This window comes from Acinonyx jubatus, chromosome D1, assembly GCF_027475565.1.
Source record: "Acinonyx jubatus isolate Ajub_Pintada_27869175 chromosome D1, VMU_Ajub_asm_v1.0, whole genome shotgun sequence".
In the NCBI taxonomy this organism is placed as follows: domain Eukaryota; kingdom Metazoa; phylum Chordata; class Mammalia; order Carnivora; family Felidae; genus Acinonyx; species Acinonyx jubatus.
In genome coordinates this window covers 7,320,953-7,341,402 of record NC_069390.1, presented here as the reverse complement: position 1 = coordinate 7,341,402, position 20,450 = coordinate 7,320,953, and the positions used below count along the sequence as shown (strand labels likewise).

Genomic DNA, 20,450 nt, shown 5'->3' with positions numbered 1-20,450 from the left:
TCGTCCCCCAAGCCCTCGGGAAGCGAAGGGTTAACGCAGGTACACACACCCCCCCCCCCCCCCCCGCAGAAGCCCCTAGCACCGCTAGAGGGACCATCTCTGCCCCACCGCCAGGCGGCTTCGCGGTCACGTGGGAGCGAGGGCGGGACCCAGCGACAGGCCGACCAATAGGTTGCGCTGTCGGTGGGCGTGATAGCCAATAGGAGCAGGGAGAGGGGTCCCGGGACTAGGAAGAAACGGCGGCCGGGAGGGGGTACTGGGACCATGGGGCTTCTGACCATTCTGAAGAAGATGAAGCAGAAAGAGCGGGAGCTGCGACTGCTCATGCTGTATCCTCCTGGACGCCGGAGCCGCGAGGGTAGCGGGGGCCCCGCCGGGCGGGCGGTGCCAGGCGCCCCCTACCGGGCGCGGGGTGCGCGGCCGGCGCGTACCAACTGCCCATTGTGCGTCGCGCACGTGGGCCCTACCAATCGCTCTAGCGGGGTGGGGGGGGCGTGAGGAGGTCGTACCACCGGCTCGGGGCGGGGGGGGTCTCCGTTGCCAAGGCCAAAGGTGAGGGCCTACAGGCGCAGCGGCTAGACTAGATATCCCTCTGCAGGGGGCGGGGAGGAGGGCCGGAGGCGACTCGGATGCCACCACCCGTCGGTCTGGCCCGAGCGTGAGGCCGCTGTCCTCCCTGGCTCTGACCTTCCTCCCCTGTCCGAGGGTGCCAGACCCCGGCCCCGCCCTCAAGGTCGGAATCCCGGGGGCGTGCGGGCCCCGCCCTCGCTTTGGGGGCGGGGGGGAGGCGGGTGTAGACGCCTCGGGTTGTTTTCACCCCTGTGTCCAACTGCCCGTCTGTGTGGCCCCGCGGCCGGTCGTTATCTCCCGTCCCCTCCCCAGGCTGACTGCGTGTAGGCCCGAGGGCACCGCCGACCTTCCGAGTCCCGTTAACAGGCGCCTGCACGCCTTCTGCCCCCTCTTATCCTGGCCGCGTCGGGACTCCGCGATCCCGGAGCTGGGCGGGTTTCACCCAGAGCTCCCCTAGCAGGGGAGAAAAGACATTTAAGTGTACAAATAACTATAATAGTCACATCATGTCTCTTTTAAAAAGCTCTCTTTTATTAGAAAGGCGCCGAGAATCCACCCATCCAATTAAATATTTACTGAGTGCCTACTATGTACTAGGCACTCTCCTAGGGGCTGGGGTAAAACAGCAAAACCAAACCCCACCGTCTTGGACGGTCCATAATGCTGTGGGGAGAAAGCAAATAGGTAAGCTGTATAGGACGTATGGGGGGGAAAATGCAGTTTAAATAAAGTGGTCAATGAAGGCCACAATGGAGAAATTGACAGTGGAGTAAAGGTGAGGCGGTGAGGACTGAATCACGTGGATATCTAGGGAAATTTGTTGATGCAAAAGGAACGAGCGCAAAGGTCTGGGAGGAGGAACTCAACGGGTGTGTTCAAAAGAATGTCAAGGAGGGCAGTGTGGCTGGAGAGAGTGATTACTAGATTACGAGATGAAGACAGAGGGGACTGAAGAGCCTTTTGGTTTTTGGCCTTTCCTTTCGATGAGAAGTGTGGAGAGGAAGCATGATCTCAGGTTAGGTGTGCCATTGCCCCGCCAGAGGCGAGATAGGATGGTGGCTTGGATCAGGGTGGAAGCAGGGAGGTGATGGAAGATGGGGAACATTTTGCCTACAGGCCCAGCAGGAATCGCTCCTGGATTGGGCACAAAGTGAGAGGGAGAGCCAAGTCAAGCCTGACTCTGAGGTTTCTGGCCAGAGCGGTTCGAAGAATGAGGAACCACTTGCTGAGATGGGGAAGGGGGGCAAGGAGCAGGTTCAGAAAGAGGAGATCTCAGGTTTAGCCACAGAAGATGCCTCTGAGACATCCTCTAAGTGCCAGATGGGCAGCTGAAGAGAGGGACTGAGTCCAGGGGAGCAGCTGGGTGGGATGTGTACTTTTAGGAGTCATTAGCATAAAGGTGGTATTTGCGGGGCACCTGGGTGGCTCAGTTGATTGAGCTTCCGGCTCTCGATTTGGGCTCAGGTCACGATCTCTTGGTTCCTGGGTTCGAGCCCCACATCGGGCTCTGCACTGGCAGTGCAGAGCCTGCTTGGGATTCTCTCCCTCTCTCTCTCTGTCCCTTCCCTGCTTGTGCATGTGCTTTTTTTTTTTTTTTTTTTTTTTTTGGCATGTGCTCTTAAAATTAAAATAAAATAAGCTTAGAAAAAAAAACCAGATGGTATCTGAAGCCATGGTCCTGGGTGAGAGCTCTAAGGGATGAGTGTGGACAGAGGAAAGGACCGAGCTTACCTAGATAAGAGGTCAGGGCGATGAGAACCAGGTGAGGCAGTGGAGGAGGGGGGCAGGCCACTGTGTCAGGTGCTGCTGATGGTGCGGGAAGACGAGGCCTGGTTACTGCCCAGAAGGAGAAGAACACGAGGTCTTTAGGTACCTTGGTAAGAGCTGTTTCAGGGAAGCAGTGGCAGCAAAAGCCTCAAGAACGAGCAGGAAGGCAGAAATTGGAGAGGGTGCTTACGAACAATGGTTTTGAGAAGATTTGCTGTCAAGGGAAGGAAGTAAAGGAATAAGAGGGAGAAGGGATCAAGAGAGGGTGACGTTTGCTTCTCCTAAGGTGGGAGAGACACCAGCTTGTCTGCTGATGGGAATGATCCAGTGGATGATGGAGTTGGAGTTGGATAATCAGAGGTGAAGGCTGGGTCTCAGGAGAGCTTCTTGGTTCCCCCTCATTCCACTGGTTTGAGTCGCCTGGGCCCGCTCCCAGCTGCAAGCCCCCTCGAACGTTGGAAGGACAGAGGAGGGTGGTTCCCATTTGTTTGCGCACTCAGCAGCAGAGGGTTTGGAATATTCCAGAAACAGAAAGGTGAGGCTGGCTACCCCCAGATATTTGCTCCTGCTGTTCCCTCTACCTAGAATGCTCTTCCCTTAGCCCTTTGGAAAGCTGGCTTCTTATCGTTTGGGCCTCAGCCCAAGACCCCGAGAGGGGTGCCTGAGCTAAAGGAAGCTCCTGCAAAGGCCCTCCCCGAAAGCCTCTTAGCTGTATTCCTTACTCACCAGGAGCTGACGGTACCTTGAGTCTCATTTGTTTGCACTCTGTCGCCTGTCTCTACACTGGACTAGAAGGTGCACAGGGTGGGGACTTTGACTCTGGGGTACCCACCCCCAGCACCAGAGGAGGGCCGGGCACATAGTCAGTATTCAATAAATATTGTAGAGCGAATGAAGGAATCTTCGGTCAGGACGAGATGATAAAATCTTTATTTCTTGATACTTTCCCATTTCTCACGGGCCGATAACTTGGGGCTCAGGCACGTGCTCAACTCATTTGATACGTGGCGGGAAACGATTGGTCCCCTAAAAGAGGGGCACGGCGGTGATGTCACCACCCTGGGCAGAGCACGGGGACTTCTCCTTAACCTGGTGTGCCCCAGAGGCCTGGACAATGCTGGCAAAACAACCATCCTCAAGAAGTTCAACGGGGAAGACATCGACACCATCTCCCCGACACTGGGCTTCAACATTAAGACCCTGGAACACCGGGGGTGAGTGGGGGCCCTGCAGCGGGCTGGCCCAGAGTAGGGCAGGGAGGGCGGGTGAGGGGCCAGGCTGACCCTCTGGCCACCCCATTCCCGCCCAGATTCAAGCTGAACATCTGGGATGTGGGCGGCCAGAAGTCCCTGCGGTCCTACTGGCGGAACTACTTTGAGAGCACCGACGGCCTCATCTGGGTGGTGGACAGCGCCGACCGGCAGCGCATGAAGGACTGCCAGCGGGAGCTCCAGAGCCTGTTGGTGGAGGAGGTGGGCAGGGTGGCTGGCCAAGCAGAGGGGAGCCAGGCTTCCATCCAGGCCCCCACACTTTGTGCACATACGCGGATGTGTGAGCAGATTCCCTGAGGGGTCCGTGACCCCAAAGGAACACCTGGCGGGGGGGAGGGCTCTGTTCCTTCACTGAGCCCTCACCAGGTGCCCACCCTTGGGGAGGCAGAGACAACCTGTACATTTGGTCCAGGGAAACCCACAGTGCTGTGGGCAGGGCAGGCTATGAACTGGGACCTGGGTTCACGTCCCTGTGATGTCACCGCCCCACCACCCTGAACTTCAGTTTCTGCACCGTGAATGGGGCTCTCGGGAGGCTCATCTGAGGCCAGTGGGTGGAGCTTTGGGAAGCAGCGGAGCCTGGCTCCGGAGTTGGCCTCTCCGCTGTGTGACCTCAGGCAAGGCACTTAACCTCTCTGAACCTCCACTTCCTCGTTTCTGAGCTGGGCATTATAATTAGGGTGCTCTGCTAACTTATTAGCTGGGCCAAAATGCTTTAAGTAAAATTTTAGTTTTACAGAAAAGTTGCGAAGATAGCGAAGAAACAGAAATACTTTTCACTCCGCTTCCCCTGTTAACACCTTATGCAACCACCCTGCATTTGTCAAAACTTAGAAAGTAACATTAGTAAGTCACTCTTAACTAGAGATTTTACTTGGATTTCACCAGTTTTTCCACCAATCTCCTTTTTCTGCTGCAGGATTTGTCCGGGGTACGACACTGCATTTAGTTGAAAACAAGGACACTTTTAAGAATGAAAGAGGAAGTTGTTAATACTTACGCAGGGACAACAGACAGCAACAGGACTGTTCTGGGCACACAGGGACAGGTCACCTGGGGTAGCAGGAGCCACCTCCAAGGGGTGTCAAGCAGGTTCAGTGAGATCATGGATGTCAGTGCTGAGCCCTGGCCTGGCACCTCGAGGCCATTTGTCAGGGCTAGATCCACCTGCTTATGTGGAGGGACTCCCGGCGGAAATACACACGTAGAACTAACTGGAAGCAGAGGCCAACAGTGAGGCCTATGAGGGTAGTGCACAGTTAAAGGGCAGCATGAACTTGGAAGAGGGAAAGGTCACTTCCAGCAGACCCCGTGGTCTCCAGGACAGTTGCATTCATTGCCCATATCAGGTCATGGGATATGGGAGCCGTTTAGAACCAGAGGGCTTGGGGATCATGCCCGTCACCCCCTCCCCATTTATGGAGGAGGAAACAGGCATAGAGGGGAGAGGTGCCCACTGGGCCCCAGCCTAGGGCTCTGCACCAACCCCCCTCCCAACCCGCTCCAAGTATGGCTGGACTCACAGACCATGGCCATGGTGCTACCCCACTTGGGCCTCTCCTACTACCCCAGGGCCTTGCCTTGATCTTCCAGGTAGATCTCTGACCCCACCTGCTCTGGGTGATGAGGGGAGGGGCCGGGCTGCCCTCTGAGCCCCCACTCCCCGTTTTTTTCCCCCCATTCCCCCCCCCCCCGTTTTTTTCCCCCAGCGCCTGGCTGGAGCGACCCTCCTCATCTTTGCCAATAAGCAGGACCTACCCGGAGCACTGTCCTCTAACGCCATCTGTGAGGTGAGTCCGGGCCTTGGCACAGGTTCGTGGAGGAAAAGAGGCACACGTTTTCTTTGTTAACTTGTTCGACAAGCATTTAGTAGCCTCTCCTGTGTGGCAGGGCCTATGCAGGCCACCGGAGGGTCAGTGATTAATGAGACACGGTTGTGCCCCACAGCCTGGGGGAGGGCAGGCCTGCGAACATGATCCTTCAGGACAATAGCAGCCAGCCAGTAGTGAGTGCTCCCATGCCAGGCTCTCTGCGTGGATTATCTTGACATTCAGTCCTCACCCCAGCCTCACGGACTAGGAACTGTTACTATCACTCTGTAGATGGCGAAGCAGGTTTAGAGAAGCTAGGCGACTCACCTAGGGTCACACAGCCAGGGAGCAGACAAGCCCGGATTTAAACACAGGCCTCTGTGTCCCCAAATTGTATCGATCCTACTTCTGATTCTAGGGCTTGAAGCAGCAGCATGAGAAAGAGTAGGGTTAGAATCTTGGTTCTGTCACTTACTAGCTGTGTGACCTAAGGCAGGTTGCTTAAGCTCTCTGAGGTATTCTAAGTAAAATGCCCAACAATCCCTGGCTCCTTGGGCCTTGGGAAGAGTGGATGGGAGGACGTTTGTGGGGCTCGTAGCACAATGCCTGGATCCTAGCAGATGCTCAGGAGCCTGCGTCCCTGTTCAGTTACTGAGGGGTAGCGCCGGTGGGGTTGGGTGCCGAGAGCCCAGGTGCCCTGAGGGGCTGACAGATCTTCCCCAGGGGCCAGGGGAGGCTCCTGAGAGCAGGCCCTAAAGGGAGGCATGGATTTCCCGTGGGCCAGAAGAGGGAAGAGGCAGTGAGTGGGCAGGGCCTGTGGTCCCCAGGGCCCACCGTCATCTTCCCCCCTCCCAGGCCCTGGAGCTGGACTCCATCCACAGCCACCACTGGTGCATCCAGGGCTGCAGCGCCGTCACCGGGGAGAACCTCCTACCTGGCATCGACTGGCTCCTGGATGACATTTCCAGCCGCGTCTTCACGGCCGACTGAACCACTCCAGACGTTCCCCCCCCTCACCCCCACACCTCACAGTCCAGCCCCCTCCCTCGGCCCTCATCAGGCACCATCCACGGCGGGGGGGGGGGGGGGATGGCAGTCGGCCAGGCTAACACCCCCCCCCTGCCCCACTCCGTAACCTGCTGCTGCTAACACTACCCACTGCTTCTCGGCGGCCGGCTCCCGTGGCCGGAGGGCTGCTTCCCTGGCTGTCACCCTGGCTCCTGACCCGGCCCGCCTGCGGAGGAGAGGGCTGGGGCTGGGAGGGGGCCGCCTCTGCTGCTACCATGGCTGTGGGCCTCATCCTTTGCTCAGCTGTGAGAATAAACCGTTCCCTGCCCCACTTCCTGGTAGAGTCATGCGTTGATCCAGCAGCTTTAAGACCCCCACCCGGAGCCCAGGGCGCAGCAGGGCACAGAAAGGAACAGGTCATTTCAATCAGAGGGTTAACCACGGCAGTGTCACAGGGACAGACAAAGCATTAGAGGAGCACAGGACAGGGCGGCAACAAATCCCACTTGGAAGAGTCCAGGCAGGCTCCCCAGAGGGAGTGACGTTAAAGGCGAGAAAGACACAGAGATTTGCTCCTAAACTGGTGCTAGGATTCCTTCCTGGAGAGGGAATGTGCAAAATCCGGGCTCTGTTAGGGTGGACGAGGGGAAATTGGCGTTAGGTAGACAAACTCAGAACATAACCTGTCCTACCGTGTAGAAGATTAAAACGACCTGCCCTGTCCTCTGTGTGAGACACTCTGTGGTCCCCGCGCTCCCAAGCCCTATGGTGCGTGAGCACACCCAGGCTCCAGAACCAAACCCCAGCTCTGCCACTCACCGGATGATGCTGAGCAAGTTGCCTAATCTGTCTGTGCCACAGTGTCCCCGTCTGGGGGAGAGATCCATGGCACCGACCTGCTAAGTTTGGGACAAGGACCAAATGGGTGGGTGTCTTGTGTGTCACAAGCACTGCACAGTGTTAGCTATAAATATCACTATTTGAACCAGTAAGAGCTCAAGCAGATCCAGTGGATGTGAATTCAGCCATCCACTGATCCAGATGAGTCATCACAGGGTTCAAGTCCTCCCGGGGCACCCTTAGTAGTAAGCAGCATCCTTGAGTTAAAGCATGAATTATGCATGGGTGGAGAAAAAGAAGAAAATAACAAGGCCACACTCATTACCAAGGCTTGCAGATGGGGAGTGTGAGCTGTGGCAGAAAGCCTGCATCCTGCACTCAGCCCAGTGGGAACGTGGGGAGCCCTGCTGGCAGCGGGGATCTGCAACTTGCCTCCCTCTGCTCCTCCCGCTGATGGAAATGGTGGTGCTCCTCCCGCCAATGGAAGTGGTGGAGCTGGAGTCTGAAGGCCGGGGGCGGGGGGAAACTGATCTAGATAGGAACGGGGCTTTGTGGAGTTATTTCTAGAAAATGTATTGTAAGCCCGGGAGGGTGAAGGGGGCAACAGCTGAAACATCCGCAGTGTTCTGGTCTCAAGGCTGTCGAACGCGACAGCATCACGAGGTACAGAGCCCCGTGCTCCCCCAGAAGGCAGTTAAGAAACAGACCCACTGTAATTGCCTGACAGTCCGTGAAACTGCACGCGCTCCCTGCGTGCTTGCACATAAACACCAGATGTGGGTCTCGTTTATGTTTAAGACCCTTTGTGCTCCCTTTCATACTTTGAGGCTCTTTGATGTTTATATCTAATGGAACATGAAATAAAGGCTACGTGTAGACCCTGGCTGCCGCTACCCTCTCGCAGAGGTTCTGTGCCCAGCTTAGAGCCTGGAGCCTGCTTCGGATTCTGTGTCTCCCTCTCTCTCTGCTCCTCCCCCGCCTGTGCTCTCTCTCTTCTCTCTCTCAAAAATAAATAAATAAACACTTATAAATAAACAAAGCAAATGGGTCTGCAGAGGTGTGTACCGTTCAAGGGGATATCCCATCTCAGCGCCCTCCCCAACACCTCCTGGTTATCTACCCTCTGCCTGAGCCTCCACAAGTCTTATTTGGGAGTTTCCTTCACCTCTGTCTGGAGACTGGCAGTACGGTGCCCACACATCTGAGTTCCAGCACCAGGAGTGGCCATGAGCACTTGAGGGCCTCACTCACACTACTGCTTTTAAGCTTCACACCCTGGCAGCGGTGGTTATCAGTCAGGGTTCTCATCGGCCTGCCCCAGATACTGATCACAACTGCCCCCAGCCAACTGGATGGTTCTTGGAAGGATACCCGGAACTCATGGTCTCCCCGACGGAGGTCTCAGGATGCCAGACGTCAGGAGTGCCCAGGGGCTGGGCAGCTAAATCTGCGGCCAACACTGCACACCAGGAACAAATTGGTCCCCTTGCCAGACATTGTGCCCTCGGTCCCTCACTCAAGGTACTCAGGCTTCAGGAGAGAGTCCCCCACCCCGACCCAGGAGCTGGGGCAAGGAAAGGAGCCAACACCTTTGGATTCTGGGGTAGGAGGCTGAAGGGCTACACATATAGAGAACTATCTTCAAACAAAGATCCGGTGCTAACGGAGAGAAGGGGGTGAATGCTGGACAGGCCAAGAAGAGAAAAAAAGAAATATCCACTGCAGGAGATTCTATTATAAAACACCCTCTATTAAAAACCTAGAGATGAGAGATTTAGGCTCCAGTAATTAAAGGAAACCCATACAGCTGGTAAGAAGTGTGACCTCAGGGGTGCCTGGGTGGCTCAGTCATTCTTGAGCTCAAGAGCCCCAACAGGCTCTGTGCTGACAGACAGCTCGGAGCCTGCAGCATGCTTTACATTCTGGGTCTCCCTCTCTTTCTGCCCCTCCCCTGCTCACACTCTCTCTTTCTCTCAAAAATAAATAAACATTAAAAAAAAAAAAGTCATTTGCAACTATGTGGATGGAACTGGAGGGTATTATGCTAAGTGAAATTAGTCAGAGAAAGACAAATATCATATGACTTTGCTCACATGATGAATTTAAGATACTAAACAGATGAACAGAAGGGAAGGGAAGGAAAAAGAATATAAAAACAGGGAGAGGGACAAAACGTAAGAGACTCTTAAATATGGAGAACAAACAGGATTGCCAGATAGGGGTTGCGGGAGGAGGGGTGGTCTAAATAGGTCAGGGGCATTAAGGAATCTACTCCTGAAATCATTATTGCACCACGTGCTAACTTGGATGTAAATTAAACTATAAACAAATTAATTGATTAAAGAAAATGCTATCAAAAAAAGAAAAAAGAAGAAAAAAAGTGTGACTTCAGAACTTGTGAAGCCATCCTGCCTCTCTGGAATTCTCTTTTGCTTCCCCCACCTTTCCTGAAAACATGAATTATCGAATCCTATGGAGGGAGACAGGGAAATGATTTGGCTACAACTGGCACACTTTGGACACAGTGAAAGTTGGATGGATAGATGAAAGCAGGAATTGGGAAGCAGAGGAGAAGCTGGCGATGCTTGATGGGGCGGGTTTGACCTCGGGTCACAGCTGAACGATCCAACCTCCCCAGCTTCAATCCCCCAGTTCACGCTTTACCAACAACCGTGAACTTTTTAGACGCTCCCTGGCCGCCCGCCTGGGCCGAGAACTGCGCCGTCACTTGCGACTGCTCCCTAGGCCCAAGGAAGGAGGGCGCTAGCCCGGCTGAGGCGGTGGCTGGCGGAGACTGACCCGGAGGGGCGGGGGCGGCGTGGAGGAGGCAGAGGCCGGCGGTCAGCTCCGCTCCAGCTCGGCTGCCATGTCCCGCCAGGCGAAGGACGACTTTCTGCGGCACTACACCGTCTCCGATCCCCGGACCCACCCCAAAGGCTACACCGAATATAAAGTGACCGCGCAGGTGAGGTGGGGCCCGGCGGGGACCTTTACCCTTTTAACTAGAGGGGGGCCGGGTTTTACCTTAAGGCAAGGAGCAGCTGGAAGCTCCCTTTTTAGACGACAGAAATGGATTTCCCCTTTAAGGGGAGGCTGCGGTAAGAGCCTTCGTTTACTTCTTTAGCCTTCAGGGGGCGAGGCCCTGGGAGGGCGCTGTCCTTTTAAAAGGGCGTGGACGGCAGTTCCCGGAGTGGGAGGGGTGGGTTCCCACGCCAGACGTGTGGTGTCTTCACTTCAGGCTGTGAATTTCTCTAAATTAAGAGGAAAGCTCTGTTCCATCCAAATATCAGTTCTCCAGTCTCTTGGAGTTAAGTTTTGTTAACTGGTTTGTTTGATGTTTACATAAAAGTTCCTTTTTAAAAGACTTTCATTTTTAATTCTTCAGAAAACACCGCTCTATGGCTTTAAAAATTCATACAGTTCAAAAGAATCTGAAGAGTAAGTCTCTATCTTCACAGTCCTAGCAGGAGGTCAGTAGATAAAGACGAAAGTTGACGTATGTAGCAGTAACAACGTTTATAAACACCGTGTATAGATACTTGGGGGAAACCAAGAGAAAAATTAAAAAATGGAAGCAGTATAAAAGAGTATCTGTAGAATGACAGACAAGAATTGGTTGGGGAAGACTTCGCTATAAATTGTTTTGTACCTTTAGAATTTTGAACTAGGCAACTATTAAACTGGTGCATTAGTAACTGTTAAAAGGATGCAGAAACTCAAAGATACTTCCAAAGTGATTTAAGTGCAGAATCCTAGATGTTTAAAATGAGCTTTCCCCATATCCTTTATGCCTTAACTTTGACCTAAAAACGCAAAAAGATTGCCCTTAGAAAGATGAGACGGAGGGGGGTGGGAAGGGTGTGACAAGGAGCTGTAGCCTTTTCCTAGAAGTCTTTCTGTTGAAGCACTTTTAAACAAGTAAATGCATTATTTTGATATATTTTTTGTAACTTTTAAAGATAAATAATTTTCCCTCCCTTACCATCCCCATCTGTCTGCCATCTTTGTGAGAGCCAATGCAGCTAGTTTCTTATTTATCCTTGCAGATAAACCCTATATTTAAAAGCAAATATGTCAGAGGCGCCTGGGTGGCTGAATCCGTTAAGCCTCCGGCTCTTGATTTAGGCTCAGGTCATGGATCTACTCCCGAGGTTCATGAGATCAAGTCCTGAGTCAGGCTCTACAATGACAGCTCAGAGCCTCCTTGGGATTCCCCCCTGCCCTGACCACCTCTGCCTCTACCCTGTTCTCTCTCTCTCTCTCTCTCTCCCTCCACCCTGCATTCTCTCTCTCAAAATAAACAAACTTAAAAAAAATGAGGTATGTCACAAAATTCTACTGAAACTAATGTTACACTTTATATTAACTTTATGTTGAATTTAAATGAAAACTTACAAAAGAAAAAAAAGATAATCACCTGACAAACCAAAAAATAATAAAAATTTTTAAAAAGACTATTAAAAAAAGCAGATATGTGTATCCATTTTATTACTGACACACAGTGACGTTCTACAAGTCACTTGCCGGTATTCTTCCTTTTTTTTTTTTTTTTTTGTTATTTCTCCTTGTAAATTTTTAAAAACTGACATATAATTTACATACATATGCCCAAATCTCAAGTGTATAGCCCAGTAATTTTTACATTACGTATGTATACGTCTGTGCAGGCAGCGCTCAGACCAGGATATAGACAGTCTTTTTTTGTTCCTTCCCAATCTATAGTCCTACTCCCACAGAGGTAACCACTGACCTGACTTCTCTTGCCACAGATTAGTTTTGTCTGTTCTTGAACCTCATACAAATGGAATCATCCACAGCAAGTACTCTCTTGTGTCTGGCCTTCGTCACTGTCTATATGGTGTTTTTGGAATTCATCTGTGTTGTTACATGTATAAGTTTTCTTTTTTCATTGCCATGTGGTATTAGTCCCTTGTATAAATACACCACCATTTCTTTATTCATTCTGCTGTTATTGGACATTTGGGTTGTATCTAAAAAGTGTTTTAGTTGCTACAAGTAGAGTTGTATGAACACATGTACAAGTCTTTTTATGGGCATGTGCACCCATTTCTTCTTGGTATGTATTTAGGAGTGGAATTAGTGGGTCATTTGATAGGTACCTGTGTAGTTGTTCTAGAAATTATCAGTTTGGGGGGCACCTGGGTGGCTCAGTCGGTTAAGCATCTGACTCTTGGTTTCGGCTCAGGTCATTATCTCCCGATGGTTGGTGAGTTCGAGCCCTGAGTAGGGCTCCGTGCTGCCAACGCAGAGCCTGCTTGGGTTTTTCAGTCTCTCCTTCCCTCTCTCTCTCCCTCTCTGCCCCTACCCGGCTTGTGCTAGCCCACACTCTCTCTCAAAATAAATAAACTTTAGAAATTACCAATTTTTGGGGCACCTGCCTGGCTCTTTCAGTAGAGCTTGGGGTTGTGAGTTTGAGCCCCATGTTGGGTGTAGAGATTACTTAAAAATAAAATCTGAAGAGGGACGCCTGGGTGGCTCAGTCGGTTGAGCGTCCAACTTGGGCTCAGGTCATGATCTCACGGTTCGTAGGTTCGAGCCCTGCATCGCGTTCTGTGCTGAGAGCTCAGAGCGTGGAGCCTGTTTCAGATTCTGTGTCTCCCTCTGTCTGCCCCTCCCTTGCTTGTGCTCTGCCTCTGTCTCAAAAATAAACATTAAAAAAAAATTCTTTTTTTAATCTGAAGAGAAGAGAAGGAAGAGAAAAGAGAAAGAAATCACCGGTTTTTAAAAGTGGTTATACTGTTTTATACTCCTATTCTCACCAGCACTTGATATCATGAGCATCTTTAATTTTCAGCATTCTAGGCTGGTGGATGTGTAACATCTGATTGCAGTATAATTTGCATTTCTCTGATGACTAATGATGTTGAGCATATTTTCATAATCTTATTGGCCATTCAAACACCTTCTTTTGTGGAAGGTGCCTGCTCAAATATTTTGCCCAATTTTAATTTTTTTTAGTGTGTGTGTGTTTTGTTTTGTTTTGTTTAGAGAGAGACAGAGCACACGTGGGGGAGGGGCAGAGAGAGAGGGAGACAGAATCTGAAGCAGGCTCCAGGCTCTGAGCTGGTGGCACAGAGCCTGACGTGGGGCTCGAACTCACAGACTGTGAGATCATGACCTGAGCCAAAATCAGACGCTTAACCGACTGAGCCACCCAGGCGCCCCTATTTTGCCCAATTTTAAAAGTTGAGTTACCTTTTTAGTATTGATCTGTAGGAGTTCTTTATATATTCCGGATATGAGGGGTTTTTTTTTTGTCAGGTATGTATATTCCTCAACAGTTTTTAAATCTAGTTTCTTGGGGCGCCTGGGTGGCTCAGTCGGTTGAGCGTCCGACTTCGGCTCAGGTCACGATCTCGCGGTCCGTGAGTTCGAGCCCCGCGTCGGGCTCTGGGCTGATGGCTCAGAGCCTGGAGCCTGCTTCCATTCTGTGTCTCCCCCTCTCTCTGCCCCTCCCCCGTTCATGGTCTGTCTCTCTCTGTCTCAAAAATAAATAAAATGTTAAAAAAAAATTTTTTTTTAATAAATAAATAAATAAATAAATCAATCTAGTTTCTTTTACCCAACATATTTCAGGCAAGTTTGTTGTGAAAAGCAAAAGCCAAGGTTTTGGTCCTAGCTGTCCCTCTTGCTTGCTGTGTGATTTTTAAAGAATTTTTATTTTTAACTGAAGTTTAGTTGACAGACAGTATTATGTTATTTTCAGGTGTACCACATAGTGATTCGACGCTTATGAAATGTTGACCACGATAAGTGTAGTTGACCATCTGTCGCCATAGAAAATTATTGCAGTATTGGGGCACCTGGGTGGCTCAGTCTGTTAAGCGACCGACTTCAGCTCAGGTCATGATCTCGCAGTTCGTGACTTCAAGCCCCGCGTCGGGCCCTGTGCTGATGCCTCGGAGCCTGGAGCCTGTTTCAGATTCTGTGTCTCCCCCTCTCTCTGCCCCTCCCCCACTCCCACTCTGCCTCTGTCTCTCAAAAATGAATAAATGTTAAAAAAAATTAAAAAAAAAAAGAAATATAATATAGTGGGGGTGCCTGGGTGGCTCAGTCGATTGAGCTTCTGACTTCAGCTCAGGTCATGATCTCACAGCTCATGAGTTCAAGCCCTGCGTCGGGGCTGACAGCTTAGAGCCTGGAGCCTGCTCCGGATTCTGGGTCTCCCTCTCTTTCTGCCCGTAACCCACTCGCATTCTGTCTGTCTCTCTCAAAAATAAGTAAACATTAAAAAAATTTAAAAAAAAAAAGGTGGGGGGGGGGGGCTCCTGAGTGGCTCAGTTGGTTGAGCGTTTGACTTCGGCTCAGGTCATGATCTCACAATTTGTGAGTTCGAGCCCCGCGTCAGGCTCTGTGCTGACCGCCTGGCCTGCTTCGGAGTCTGTGTCTCCCTCTCTCTCTGCCCCTGCCCCACTCGCACTCTGTCTCTCTCTGTCTCTCAAAAAGAAATAAAAATGTAAAAAAAATTTTTTTTAATTAAAAAAAAAAAAAAGAAATGTAACATAGCGAATACAGGGTCTTCTTTCCACCTCAGACCCCAGTCTGCCCTTCCAGAAGGTCACAACCCCGGTGATGGTTCTTCTGTGTTCAGGAGTGTTTGCCCACAGCATCTCCCTCACTTAAGGAAGGAGGAGCTCCTGGGACGGAACCTGATTCTTTGGAGAACTTGAGGTTCTTTGGTTTCAGTATGAAATTCAGGGACTTGGCCCTTTGAAGGAACTGAAATAGTGCTCACTTAGGTGGTACGTAAGCTACAGTTGGAACGACGCAGAGAAGGTTAGTGTGGCCGCTGCAGAAGGATGGCATGTAATTCACGAAGGAACTGAGATAAAAGTTGGGCCGAGGACCAAGGGGTGTGGACGGGTCCTTAGGGACCCTCGCGTTGAGCAGATGACGAAACTGGCGTATGGTCGAAAAACTGCTCCAAGCCACACAAAGCCTCGAAGCCAGGACACCTTGATAGCCGTGGTCAACAGCCAAAGGCCACTGCCCTTTTGAGAGGGGGCTGGGAGGTACCTGGGGCCTCCCTGGATTTTACTGGGTGATGGGGTGTCAGATGTCAGTCTCTGGACTCACCTGGTTCTTGCCTTTCTTCCTCAGTTCATCTCAAAGAGGGACCCAGAGGATGTCAAAGAGGTGAGGCTCCTGGGAGGAAGGGGGACCATTCCCCGATTCCAGATGCAGGAGCAGTAAAGGAACAACTGATCACTCCGCAGCCCTGGGAAGAGGGGGTGCTACGCCCCAATCTGCACACCCACACTGGGGCCAGGCGGGGGGCGGGTGGGGGTTGCGGGGAAGCCTCTTTCCACCGTTGCCGGCCTGGGTCAAGTCTTGTGTCCCCCTTAGGTGGTGGTCTGGAAGCGGTACAGCGACTTCCGCAAGCTGCATGGGGACCTGGCCTACACCCACCGCAACCTCTTCCGCCGCCTAGAGGAGTTCCCGGCCTTCCCCCGTGCCCAAGTGTTTGGTGAGTGTTCATCCTGGCATTCAGGCCGCAGATGGAGGGACAGGTGGGCAAAGGGGACCCCTGCTGGCGGGGGCTGGATGAGGGGAACCCAGACCGCCAGCAGAGACACTTTTGGGGAGCTGAAGGGCCCTTAGAGACAACCTCCTTCCACACAGGGGGAAACTGAGGCTCAGAGCAGCCTAGCCTTTAGTGTGCGTCTCAGGCCCTTTAACATTCTGTCTTCGTTAGCCCCATTTTCAAGACAAGGCCGCTGGGATGCAGGGTCATGAAGGGGCTTGGCCTGTAAATGTCTAGAACCAGAATGCTTCCCCACAAGCCGGTGTTTCCTCCAGACCCTCGCTGTCCAAAAGCAGCAGCTGTGAGCCAGACATGATGAGTCTGAGCTGAGGTGTGCCTATGGGTTGAATGCACACTGAAATAGAATGTAAATTATCCTGATAGCTTATCTATGGATCCCGTGTCCAAAGGAGATTATTTTGGTTGCTTGGGTGAAGTGAAACATATATATAAAGCATTTCACTTAACTCAATATAAAGATATTTATTTATATATTTATATTTATGTATTTATTTATATATTTTGTAGAGAGAATCTCTTATTTATTTTGAGAGAGAGAGAGAGAGAGTGTGTGTGTGTGTGTGTGTGTGTGTGTACAGGAGAGGCAAGAGAAGGAGAGAGAGAATCCCAAGCAGGCGCCACGCTGATGGCTGACACAGGGCTCGAACCCACGAACCTTGAGATCGTGACCTGAGCGGAAACCAAGAGTCGGACGCTTAACCAACTGAGCCCACCCAGGCGCCCCAAATGGAATATATTATTAACACTGAGTTAACCTGTTTCTTTTTACTTTTTTTTTTTTTTAACATGGTGACTAGAAAATGACAAATTACATATGCCACTCATGATGTATTTCTGGGTGGCCGGGACTGATCTGTTACTTGCGTCTGTAGACCACATGAGCTGCCCTTTCACAGCAAGAAGAAGGCTTGCTGCTGGCAGGTCATGCCAGGCTGTGGGCAGCGCAGCCAGCTGCTCCCCTGGCAGCATGATGACGAGGTCAGAGCTAGGTGACTCTGCAGGACATCTAGAACAGAGCAGGGCAACCGTAAACACAGAGCTACCTGCTGTGTGACCTTGGCCGAGTCACTTCTCTCTCTGAGCCTTACTTTCCTCTCCGTTACATCAAAACCGTCTAAACTATTTTGTTTCTTGCTGGCTGCCTGCCCCGCCTGTCTAGGATGTGATATCCATGAGAGCAGAGGCCTTGCTTTTCTCTCTTTCGCCTTCTCAACACCAATCTAGCGCATTAGTAGGTGCTCGATAAACACGTGGCAAATGGATGACTAGGGAGCTCGGTCCCTGCTTGCAAGCACCCTCACCCCACCCCCCTGGGAGGAGCCAGGGAAGATTATGGGGAGGACGGCAGCAGGCTGCTGGGATCCTCTCCGGCTGAACCAGGAGAGTGACCCCTGTGGATCGCTGCCTCTCTCCCCACCCCTTGCCTTGGGGCGGCTGCAGGCCGGTTCGAGGCCTCAGTGATTGAGGAGCGGCGGAAGGGGGCTGAGGACCTGCTTCGCTTCACGGTGCACATCCCTGCACTCAACAACAGCCCCCAGCTCAAGGAGTTCTTCCGGGTGCGTGTCCCTGCTGTCCCTCTTCCCGGGTACCTGGGAAACCTGCCTGCCCTCGAGGCCGCGCTGGAGATTTCCCCATCCCTGTCTTTCTCTCCCACAGGGTGGGGAGGTAACCCGGCCCTCTGACATGTCCAGGGACCTACACATCCTGCCACCCCCTCTGATCCCCACACCGCCCCCTGAGGAACCCTGGTTGCCCCAGCCGCTCCCTGCAGAGAGGAGAGGCCTTGAGGAACTGGAGGTGCCAGGTACATGGGGGGTGGGGAGGGCGGCAGGGCTGGAGGGTTCGCGGGTGGTGGTGGGCACACACTTCCTCCCCGGTAAAGATTTTCCCCAGTAAAAATTCTGGGGTGTGTTCCAGCCCCTCTACCATTAACCTGCTGAGGAGCTCTAGCCAGGCCATTTTCCTTCTCTGGGCTATAGTTTCTTAATCTGTAAAAGGGGTACAAACCCTAAACATGGGCTTATCTGTGCCCTTGGGTGCCACAAGGATTTAATGAGAGGCAATTCCATTTTGAGAGCTGGGAAATGATAAGGACAGGCATGAAATGTCACCAATGATCTATTCCTCAGCGGATCCCCCACCATCCAGCCCTGCCCAGGAGGCCCTGGATCTCCTCTTTAACTGTGGGAGCACCGAGGAGGCATCCGGTTCCCCTGCTCGAGGCCCCCTCACAGAGGCTGAGCTTGCCCTCTTCGACCCCTTCTCCAGGAAAGGTAACAAGCTGGGACAAGCAGAGGGGGGCTAATGTGGGGGCAAGGAGAGTAGGCAGAGCCACCAACTAGCTCATGTCGTGCCTGTGTGAATCCTAGAAAAGAGCCCCCTTTCGGGCAGCCCACAGCCTTAGTGAGAATCGGAAGCAGGTCCCCACCCCCCATACTCCCCCCTGCCCTGTGCCAGGGCGCATAAGCCGGAGGCCCCTGGACAGTGGGCAACCACAGAGGAAGGAAATGAGCCACCTCCCACCGTGGGATCTCCTCCTCCCTGAGAAAGCTTTGGAACAGGCAGGGGTCACCCTGTCTTCGGAGGGTTTGAGTTCCTTCCATTGGAAGCCCAAGGTGGGGGTTTCCCGGCTGGCTCGGGGTCACGCTGCAGATCTTGAAGGCAGGAGAGGCCTGTTGATCGGGGAGGGGTAAGGCTTGGGTCAGAGAGCAGCACAGGAGGCCCTGCAGCAGCTGCTGGCAGGTGGAGGCACCACAAGACCCCCCGCCCCCATGGAAGGGGGAAGGCCCCCCCATGGAGGGGGTTCTCAACTGAAGTTGTAAGACCTGAGATTCTCTGAATCCGTTATTCTGACGTTCCAAGGTTTGGAGCCTTTCTATCCTTGGCCTGGTATGGTTGCTCTAGCATCCTTCCGTTAAACTTTGTGGAGAGAATTCTTACGTTTGTAGATCAACTATAGTCAGGAGAGGAGTAGGCCCAGTGACCCAAACCTCACAAACTAATGTTAGTGCGTACCCAAGGAAAGAATTAGGAAGGTCATTATTTTTGTTTTTACAAAAGCAAAGGACTGCATCAATTAAATAGGTCATGGCTAGTTTGCTATGCACAAACGGCTCTTGAGTTGCTCAGGCACTGCTTCCCTCCACGTGGAACAGGTTGGTACCTTGATGGGCAAGAGAGTTCTGGGGATGGGCAGCAGGCCCTGGGAAAAGGAGGGCCAGTCTGGCCTGAGTCCTCCATATCTGATTGTAGAAGGTGCGGGCCCCAGTCCAACCCACCTGGGTGAGCTGGCAGCAATGGAGGCAGAGTCTGAAAGGCTGGACCAGGAACCCTGGGAGCCTGGAGGGCAGGAGGAGGAAGAGGAGGAGGAAGAACGGCCCGTCCCTGCATATCTGAGCCAAGCCACAGAGCTCATCACCCAGGCTCTGCGGGATGAGAAGGCAGGTGCCTACCCTGCAGCCCTGCAGGGCTATCGGGACGGCGTGCACATCCTGCTACAGGGGGTTCCCGGTGAGTAGGCCTAGAAGGTGGAAGGTGAGGCCCAGAGTCTCAGATGGTGCAGCGAAGGGAAGGGAAGGTGCAAAACAAGCAAGTCCAGGGGGACAAGCGTTGTCCCTGACCAGGTATATAACCTTGGGCAGTTTCTTTACCTCTTGTGGCCTCAATTTTCTTATTTGTAAAATGGGGAGAATAGATCTGATTCCCAGGGAGCAGGGGAGCAGCGGGGCGGGTGGGGAGGGGGGAAGATGCACGTTGATGCTCTGTGAACTGTAAGGGGCTGGACCAGGGGTTCTGAACCCAGGTGTCTCAGCTGAACCATTCTCTCTCCATAGGTGACCCATCACCTGCCCGCCGGGAGGGTGTGAAGAAGAAGGCAGCTGAATATCTAAAGCGGGCAGAAGAAATTTTGCACCTGCATCTGTCCCAACTCCCCCCGTGAGAGGACATGAACCCCTACCCAGGACTAGCTCCAGCACTGCCAGCTACTCCCTTTTACTGTCCCTGGGGCCTGGCCCTGTATCCTGGTCTTGTAACTCTAGGGGTGATTTCTGTATGTAACTGGACCAAGAATGAGACAAATAATGAATTTGAAGCTCCTTGACCACATCTGCCACCTTGGAATCAGGGACTCCTACTTGTGATCCTATCTTGTGTGAGCAGCATCTCTGGTCCTAAACTAGCTGTTTACCCATCTAGAACAGGGTTCTGCAAACTACGGCCAGCAGCCACATTTTGCCGAAGTGCCTTTTTCTGTAAGGCCCATGAGCTAGAAAGGTTTTTACATTTTTTAATAGTTGAAAAAAAAAAATCAAAACAATAGTATTCTGTGACAGGTGAAAATTACATGAAATTTAAGTATCTAAGAATAAAATGTGGAACACAATCAGGCTCATTCGTTTAATATTGTCTGTGGCTGCTTTCCCACTACACCAGCTGAGGTGAATAGTGGCAGAGTCGACTAATTCCAATCCGCAAATCCCAAAGCATTTACTATCTGCCCTTTGCAGAAAAAGTTTGCTGACCCCTGATCTAGAAAATAGGGAGAATAGTCTGCAGGGAAACAAGAGTAGAGAATGATAGCAGGACCGACTGAACCAGGTTATTGGGTGAAAAGGA

General features: G+C 52.1%; 2 protein-coding genes across 3 annotated transcripts; both read left to right on the top strand.

Annotated features, from left to right (window-relative positions):
- Positions 1-170: 170 nt before the first annotated feature.
- On the top strand, positions 171-6,502 carry ARL2 (ADP ribosylation factor like GTPase 2). 2 transcript variants are annotated; one of them, XM_027045878.2, is made up of 5 exons: positions 171-329; positions 3,441-3,551; positions 3,647-3,809; positions 5,318-5,398; positions 6,275-6,502. In XM_027045878.2, the coding sequence occupies exons 1-5, from the start codon at positions 265-267 to the stop codon at positions 6,407-6,409; spliced, it is 555 nt and encodes a 184-aa protein (XP_026901679.1). In that variant the 5' UTR covers positions 171-264; the 3' UTR covers positions 6,410-6,502. The 2 variants fall into 2 exon arrangements, with proteins under 2 accessions (XP_026901679.1, XP_053058933.1); XM_053202958.1 differs by lacking the exon at positions 171-329 and adding an exon at positions 1,308-1,585 and having other exon boundaries at positions 3,318-3,551.
- Positions 6,503-10,007: 3,505 nt separating this feature from the next.
- Positions 10,008-20,217, top strand: SNX15 (sorting nexin 15). The gene is made up of 8 exons (XM_027045875.2): positions 10,008-10,232; positions 15,389-15,424; positions 15,635-15,755; positions 17,274-17,389; positions 17,490-17,637; positions 17,963-18,106; positions 19,086-19,343; positions 19,667-20,217. Exons 1-8 carry the CDS (start codon positions 10,134-10,136, stop codon positions 19,771-19,773), a joined length of 1,029 nt encoding a protein of 342 aa, XP_026901676.1. The 5' UTR covers positions 10,008-10,133; the 3' UTR covers positions 19,774-20,217.
- The last annotated feature ends 233 nt before the right edge of the window (positions 20,218-20,450 follow it).

Excerpts from the sequence above, each read along its gene's own strand:
- ARL2 (XM_053202958.1), top strand. The coding sequence starts at position 1,503 with ATGAAGACAGAGGGGACTGAAGAGCCTTTTGGTTTTTGGCCTTTCCTT. Across the intron at positions 1,586-3,317 it reads GAGAGGAAGCATGATCTCAG|GCACGTGCTCAACTCATTTG; the intron begins GTTAGGTGTGCC and ends CTTGGGGCTCAG. Across the intron at positions 5,399-6,274 it reads CCTCTAACGCCATCTGTGAG|GCCCTGGAGCTGGACTCCAT; the intron begins GTGAGTCCGGGC and ends CCCCCCTCCCAG.
- SNX15 (XM_027045875.2), top strand. The coding sequence starts at position 10,134 with ATGTCCCGCCAGGCGAAGGACGACTTTCTGCGGCACTACACCGTCTCC. Across the intron at positions 10,233-15,388 it reads AATATAAAGTGACCGCGCAG|TTCATCTCAAAGAGGGACCC; the intron begins GTGAGGTGGGGC and ends TTTCTTCCTCAG. Across the intron at positions 19,344-19,666 it reads CCTGCTACAGGGGGTTCCCG|GTGACCCATCACCTGCCCGC; the intron begins GTGAGTAGGCCT and ends CTCTCTCCATAG.